General features: G+C 40.1%; 1 protein-coding gene across 1 annotated transcript; it reads right to left on the bottom strand.

The window, feature by feature from the left end:
* Positions 1–1091: 1091 nt before the first annotated feature.
* On the bottom strand, positions 1092–6173 carry LOC141339136 (uncharacterized). Its single transcript, XM_073844774.1, has one exon. The coding sequence runs from the start codon at positions 2546–2548 to the stop codon at positions 1739–1741; it is 810 nt and encodes a 269-aa protein (XP_073700875.1). The 5' UTR covers positions 2549–6173; the 3' UTR covers positions 1092–1738.
* Between the last annotated feature and the right edge of the window lie 2144 nt (positions 6174–8317).

The following is an 8317-nucleotide window of genomic DNA, read 5'->3' as shown; positions in this document are numbered from 1 at the left end:
AGCCTTGTGGGAGAGCTGTGCTTGCACTGGCTTTTTTAAAGATATTTGACAATGCCCTTGCACGCTGTTAGATTTTGCTGTATTAGGCTGACCAGTGGTTTGGGTGGCTCGCCAATGTATTTGATTTCTCTAATAAATAAAATAAGTAAGCTTGAGCAGAATTCTTGTGAGGAGAAGAATTTAATGATGGTAGCAGTGTAGCAGGTCTTCAACAGCGATGGTAGCTTGTCGGTCTTCAAGCATCTTAACCCGTGTAAGGGTCCTAGCTTCACCCTAAGTTCTCTGTAGCTTCTGCATAGCTAACGGTGTCCAAACTTTTGGTCTGTACTGTATATTTTTTCTGTTTATTAAAGTTTTTACTCTACATTTTTGCAGTTTTCAGTGGGTTAGTGATATTTTTTAAATATATATAAATTAATAAATAAATATTTTTTAAATGAGGTTTTTATACAAAACTGCTTTTTTATGTAAAATTCACTTTATAAAAGACCCACATTTCTAACTTTATGGGGATAACATGGATACTTTCACATGGTTTAGTGTAAGATTTTTGCCCATCTTTTGGAAAATCCAGTTTTAAAAGTAAAAAAAAAAAAACACTACAAATAACTTTTACCAGTAGGTGGCTGCAGAGCTCCACGATTTGCTATTTGACCACCTGAAAGATATTTTTCCACAAGTTTTTTCAGTTGAATTCATATCTACAGTACAGACCAAAAGTTTGGACACACCTGAATGCGAAGGTGTGTCCAAACTTTTGGTCTGTACTGTATGTCTATATTTATACTCCCACACGTATAATATTTTAAAAAGAACACGCAATGACGCAATTCCTATACCGGTACCGGTATTATGAGCTTAAGGGTTTAATTGCATTCTGTGTTCAGACCTATATCGTAACAGACCGCTACAATAATGCTTTCTTCCATTTTCTCTTTCAACCAGATGTGTCAATAATCTCTTCACTGATGCCGCCTTTGTGCATTTTGTATGTAATCTACTTGTGTGAGTAACTGCATTCACGTTTGATGTGAACAGACAATAAAAGCATTTCAAGGAGACAGTGAAGACAGAGAGAGCACCCTGTTTGTTTTCTTTATTTTAAAAAAAGCACAAAGTTTTGTTGTTATTGTCGGTGTACACAAAAGTTTTGCCAATGATGTATAGCACTTATTTGTGTGACCAAAATCGACAGAGTGGGTTTAGTGTCTTTCGCACTAATCTTAAATTTGAGTAATATTTTATTATAAATTACATTTATGAGTGAAATTTTATGGTAAATTTGCTGTAAATAATGATTAAAAAACTTGCATTATACAGGAATCAGCAGTTCCTGTATACTTGGCCTAATTGTTAATGTAAAAAAAAAATTGTGCAGAATCCCTTTGCAGACAACACTAGCAAATCCATGATTTCTTAGGCTGTCGATTTAAGTTTTATCAAGCTATAATGTTTATTTTTCCAATCCACTAGACTCATAAATAAAATAAAAAAACAGACAGCTTGTGCACACGTCAATGCCATTTACATACGGTCCCAGTCAGGTTTGAAAATAAATGCAATAAAAGCAGAAATTGCTAAAGTGTCTCCTTCTATTATTTTTGACATATAAACCATTCTTGAGTAAATCTGTGTAGCAATTGATGGGTTGCGTAGTTTCTGAAACTATGGACCACATATTAACAGCATCTGTCTGGTCTGAATTTTCATATGCTTGTTAAGAAATCCAGGAAGAATTCTAAGTTTTCAAAGCTGACTGAATCTCTTTCTCTCTGGTGTGAATTTGCATGTGCCTGTTACATGTCCCTTTTTGAGCAAAACTTATTCCACACTGTTGGCAGGTAAAAGGCTTCTCTCCGGTGTGAATTCTCATGTGAACTTTAAGATTTCCACGTTGCTTGAAACTCGTTCCACATTCAGGGCATGTGTAGGGTTTTTCTCCAGTGTGAATTCTCAGGTGGACTTTAAAGTTTTCATGCTGAATGAAACTCTTTCCACACAGAGGACATGTGTAAGGCTTCTCTCCGGTGTGAGTTCTCATGTGTCTGATAAGACTTACTTTCTGAGTGAAACTTATTCCACACTGCTGGCAAGTGAAAGGATTCTCTCCGGTGTGAACTCTCATGTGGTATTTGAGGTTTCCATTTCGGCTGAAACTTTTTCCACACCGTTGGCAGGTAAAAGGGCTTTCTCCTGTATGAATTCTCATGTGGTCTTTAAGGTTTCCATGTTGATAAAAACTCTTTCCACACTGAGGGCATGTGTAAGGCTTCTCTCTAGTGTGAAATCTCATGTGGGCTTCCAGGGTTCCATGTTGATCAAAACTCATCCCACACTGACAACAGGTTAAATAACTCTCTTTTTCAATTCTTTTTTGTGAAGAAGTTGTTTCAATCTGTGAGAAACTGAAAGATTTTTCTGCAGTTATGAAAGCATGCTGTTTTTCATACTGATCTTTCTCTTCCATTTCATCTGGTACTTCACTCTCCTCTTTCAGTGCCATTGGGTCTAAGGCAAAAATAAACAAAAAAACAATTAAAACAGACATCAAACATTTAGAATTCTAAAACATCAAAACCAACAACATGTATTCTATATCCTGCATGTACTAAATTACTAAAAGTGTAATCAGAATCAGAATGAGCTTTATTGCCAGGTATGTTTACACATACTAGGAATTTGTTTTAGTGACAGAAGCTCCACAGTGCTACAGAATGACAGTACCAAGACGATACATATTATAAAAAGAACAATATACAAGAATACAAGACAGGCAATGTGCAAAAATAGCAAAGACATTTAAATGGAAGTAAGTATGTGTGTTAAATAAATAACGGCAAAAATGACTAAAGAGTGTATAGCGTTGTATGTTCCACGATCAAGTGTTCATGAGATGGATTGCCTGAGGAAAGAAACTGTTTCGGTGTCTGGTCGTTCTAGTGCTCAGTGCTCTGTAGCGCCGACAGGATGGTAGCAGTTCAAAGAGCGAGTGTGCTGGATGTGAGGGGTCCAGAGTAATTTTGGCAGCCCTTTTTCGTACTCTGGATGAGTAGAGATCTTGAAGGGTAGGGAGGGTTGTACCAATGATTCGTTCAGCAGTCCGGACTACCCGACGTAGTCTTCTGAGATCAGAATTGGTAGCTGAGCTGAACCAGATGGTAATTGAAGTGCAGAGGACGGATTCAATGATGGCAGAGTAAAACTGTTTCAGCAGTTCCTGTGGCAGGTTGAGTTTCCTCAGCTGGCAGAGGAAGCACAGCCTCTGCTGGGCCTTTTTAGTAATGGAGTCTATGTGAATGTCCCACTTCAGGTCCTGCAAGATGGCGTTGCCGAGGAACCTGAATGACTCCACTGTGTTTACGGTGCTGTTCATGATGGTGAGTGGGGGGAGAGCAGGGTTTTTTTCCTGAAGTCCATGGGACTGAAGGGTCCGGTGATGTCCTTCAGATAAGCCAGAACCAGTTTTTCAAACGACTTCATGACGACAGATGTTAGCGCCACAGGTCTGTAGTCGTTAAGTCCTGTTATTTTGGGTTTATTTGGAATGGGGATGATTTCCGAGCGTTTCAGAGAGGTGGGGACTTCACACAACTCCAAAGACCTATTGAAGATCTGTGAGAAGATCGGGGCCAGCTGAGCAGCACAGGTTTTCAGACGGGTTAGTGTTACACCGTCAGGGCCTGGTGCCTTTCTTCTTTTTGAAGACCTGGTGCACTTCATCTTCACTGATTTCAATGTGATTTGCAGGAGTGGGAGAGAGGGGTGATGTTGGAGGTGTAAATGTTTCTGATGCAGAAAAGTTAGTCCATGCATTCATGACGTCTAGACTGGACTATTGTAATGCACTACTAGGTGGTTGTCCTGCTTCTTCAATAAATAAGCTACAGGTAGTCCAAAATGCAGCTGCTAGAGTCCTTACCAGATCAAGGAAATATGATCATATTACCCCAATTTTACGATCTCTACACTGGCTGCCTATTAGGTTCCGTATCACCTACAAAATACTACTTCTTACCTATAAGACCCTTAATGGTTTAGCTCCTGCATACCTAACTAGTCTCCTACCGCGCTACAATCCCTCACGCTCCCTAAGGTCACAAAACTCTGGACTTTTAGTATTACCTAGGATAGCAAAGTCCACTAAAGGAGGGAGAGCCTTTTCTCATTTGGCTCCCAAACTCTGGAATAGCCTTCCTGATAACGTTCGGGGTTCAGTCACACTCTCTATGTTTAAATCTAGATTAAAGACTCATCTCTTTAGCCAAGCATTCACATAATGTATCTCATAACGTTGTACTTCAGTTACATCTGATCAAATGCACATTAATATTCTTCGGCTTGGGCTAAACACATCATTTTTGTTTGGTTGGAAGTTGGAACAGCAGCTACGCTAATTATTTCTCTATTTGTTTCTCTGACTCTGCCACGGGATTTCCATCCCGTGGTAACTAGGATTTACACAAGATTCAGCCTGGATTCAGAAGAAGAGATGATGCCAACCCCTCAGAGGACCGCAGATGATGCCAGCCTTGAAACAACATACAGCACTACATAATTTTCCTACAAGTTTGATTACAGCACATAATCATTGCAATTAGTGTCCATCATCTGTTTGATTACACAGTTACTGATTTTAACATTTATATCATATGTACATCGACTTAACATACAGTATTCACCACTAATAAGCTACTAAATATATTGTAGTAGCCTAAACTTTTGTACAGCTGCTTTGCAACGATTTGTATCGTGAAAAGCGCTATACAAATAAACTTGAATTGAATTGAATTAAATAGTGTTTTTTCAAACCTACAATAGAACTCCTTCAGATCGTCTGCCAGTTGCTGATTCTGCACAGTGCTGGGGGATGGTGTCTTGTAATTGGTGATGTGTTTTAGACCTTTCCACACTGATGAAGAGTCACTGGAATAAAATTGGTTCCTTATCTTTTCGGAATAATTTCTCTTTGCCAGTTTGATCTCCTTTTCCAGTGTGTATTTGGCCTGTTTATACAAGACTTTGTCCCCTTTCCTATAAGCATCATCTTTGGCATGACGGAACTGTTTGAGTTTTGCAGTGAACCATGGTTTGTCGTTGTTGTAAGTTAAGCGAGTCCTGGTAGGAATGCACGTATCCTCACAGAAACTGATATATGAAGTAACAGTCTCTGTGAACTCGTCCAGATCGGTGGCAGAAGCTTCAAAAATACTCCAATCAGTACATTCAAAACATGCCTGTAAAAGCTGCTCTGTTTCGCTGGTCCATTTCTTTACAGACTTTGCTACAGGTTTAGCAGATTTAAGTTTTTGCCTGTAGGTTGGTATAAGATGGACCGGACAGTGATCAGAGAGTCCCAAAGCTGCCTGTGGGATGCATTCCTTATTGTGGTGTAACAGTGGTCCAATATATTACTGTCTCTGGTCGGACATGTGTAGCGGTGGAAAAAAGGGGGAAATGCAAAAGTGAAACCAAAACAATTGTCATGACTGCCAGCGAATAGGAACGTATGTCTAATTTGGGAAGGAAGTGATGTAACTGCATATATAGGGAAGTAGACTCACCATAAGGAGGAGTTTTTTCCAAGAAGGAAGAGCAACGGGACAAGTCGCGTTTGTCTAGCGTGCAGTTTACACTGTTGCAGCTGAGCGCACATTCACGCACTGTGTAATGCTGGAGCGATCGCCGGAGGATTTAACAGAAATCAATGTCCGAGCGGCAGGACCAGCGCAGAGGCGTGTGTTGTTTTAGGAGCTGAGGAGAAGTGTATTTACCTGGATGCCGTTTGTTCCTTGGAGTAGATCTTCCTCCATTTGCAGTTTGGAAAACTCTTTCACCCCGAAGTTCGCGAGCGGCCGGTCGGATGGCTCATGGCTTGCCGTAAACACACTTGCACGTTCACCAACACCACATTCACCCACGCACACTATAACGTATAACTCCCCTTAATGTGAGTATTTTATTTTTCCTGTTATTATTTCTGATTCAGTGGGCGATTAACATTAATCTTGTTTGTATTTTACTTTTTTCCCCTTTTCTTTTTCTCTCTTTTTATTGGTTTTGAATTGTAAATGCTCAGAGAACTGGACTATCGAAACTGCCGATCTGAATGCAGTTTTAGATTGGAGCCCGCGGTCGCCGCAGTACTATGGATTATCTAGTGGGTTTTTTTTATTTTATGATGATTTTTTTTTTCTTTGAATGATTACGGTGTCATGCGAAAACACCTCATTGTGAACTACAATTTGATGGGTTTTTCTTTTGTTTTTGTTTTTCATGTGGAAAATACATGTGAACTAAACTGAAACCCTATCTTTTTCTGTGTATTCATTTTCTAATTTATGGTGTATATTCCCCTGTCATTTGGGGATAGTGTATGTAATAGGTGGCTTTTAGAGGCTATCTGGGACTCATTATATATATTTATTTATTTTTTTTTGACAGGCTTATTCCTGTCTGGCGCCCGAATATTTTTGGTAAACTCATTTTCTATAAAACTGTTTATCTAGGGGGCCGCCACCGTTACAGAAGTGGCGCCCGAACAGGGACTTGAACTGAAAAAAAAAAAAAAACTTGAACTGAAAAAAAAAAAAAAACTTGAACTGAAAAAAAAAAAAACTTGAACTGAAAAAAAAAAAAAACTTGAACTGAAAAAAAAAAAACTTGAACTGAAAAAAAAAAACAATTTAAATGTGATCACTTGAATGTCTTTACTTGAATTCTGAACTGTTGAGAAAAAGAAAAATGTGGAACTGTGCATTGTAGTTTATTTGTTTTTTTTGTTATTTTTCTGGTGCCCCAAATTGCCCCAAAAACCCCACATATACATGCCAGAAAGTCCTTTTTGATTTTTATTTTGATCAACATTTCATATTGCCCACAGATTTACACACCCACACACATACACACTACAAACATGGCCACTACCCCTCCTTCACCTTCGACGTCTGTGGAAATCGAACCTCCAGACATGTCAACTCCCGTCTGGCCACCTGAACCCCCAGATATAGCAACTCCAGTCTGGCCACATGTGCAACCAAGACTTGTTTCTCCTTCTCCTGTTCCCACCTTCCCCTTCACGCCAACTCAGTTCAGCAGTCCCCACCCCAGGACTCAGGTGCACTTTGCTCCTCCACTTCCAGGTGGCACTGTTTCATTCCAGCCGGATCCAATGCAACTCTGCACCTCCACTGAAACTTCACCACCTTCCTCTGTGTCACAGCAGCGTCTGCCAGGTCACCTTCCCACTCCTGGAAAGGAAATTTATCAGCTTACTGCCCATGTACAAGGAAATTGGGATCATTTATTTGACTGTCTAAAACAGCAAGGAAAAGCTGTGAAAGAACTCACCCAAGAATCTGCAAAATCCACTTCCCTGCACAAAGCAAAGCTTGCAACACTGGCCGCCAAAATAGAAGGTAACTATCAGCAAATCTTGGACACGATAACTGCACAGAAACGAGATGAGGGTGAAAGCACAGATCAACTCACTAAAGCCATGAAGGTGATGTTGACAGGAGAACTCCAGAAAAGTGAAAGTACCTTAATTTCTGAAGTTCGCTTTATGGTAGAACAAGTTCAGCTGGAATTGCAAAAGGATATCCAAGCCACACAGGAAGACTCTCGAAAGACCTGTGCACAGCTTTCCAAAGAAATTAGTCACTGTAGTACTCAAATTTATGATATAAGCAATGCTTTTAAAGATCTACGATCAGAAATGAGTAATTATTTTAAATCACTGGAAAAGGCAGTGGTAGACCAACCAAGAGGTGCTCTGTTACCCTCTCACCACCCAGTCCCATCATCATCTCCACCTCCACCTTCAGAGGCTGTACCCATATCGCACCATACACCAGCTGTCAAAAGTGATCATTTGAAGTTAACTTTTCCAACATTTGGAAGACCCTCAGATGATGCTGATCCACTGTTATATTTAACTCGTTGTCAAGACTTTTTGGCCTTACATCCCCTGACTGATGTTGATATTTTAGCTACTTTCCGCACCGTTCTATACGGCACGGCACGTGATTGGTGGGAAGTTGCTCGATCTGCTATTACCACTTGGAGCGAGTTTGAAACGGCTTTCCTATCAGCTTTCCTCTCTGAAGACTATGAAGATGAGTTGGCAGAGCGAGTCCGAACTAGAACACAGGCAGAAAAAGAATCAATCAGAGACTTTGCTTTCACATACAGAGCCCTATGCAAACGATGGAAGCCCGCTCTAACGGAAAGTGAGTTGGTAAAAATGACCCTTAAGAATATCAAACCTTACCTCGCCAGCCAACTTCGCAGCCGTGTAAGCACTGTGGATGAGTTAGTG

The sequence above is a fragment of the Garra rufa genome, chromosome 1, assembly GCF_049309525.1.
Source record: "Garra rufa chromosome 1, GarRuf1.0, whole genome shotgun sequence".
Taxonomy (NCBI): Eukaryota; Metazoa; Chordata; class Actinopteri; order Cypriniformes; family Cyprinidae; genus Garra; species Garra rufa.
Note: the sequence above shows the minus strand (reverse complement) of the source record. Positions and strands in the feature narration are given on the sequence as shown.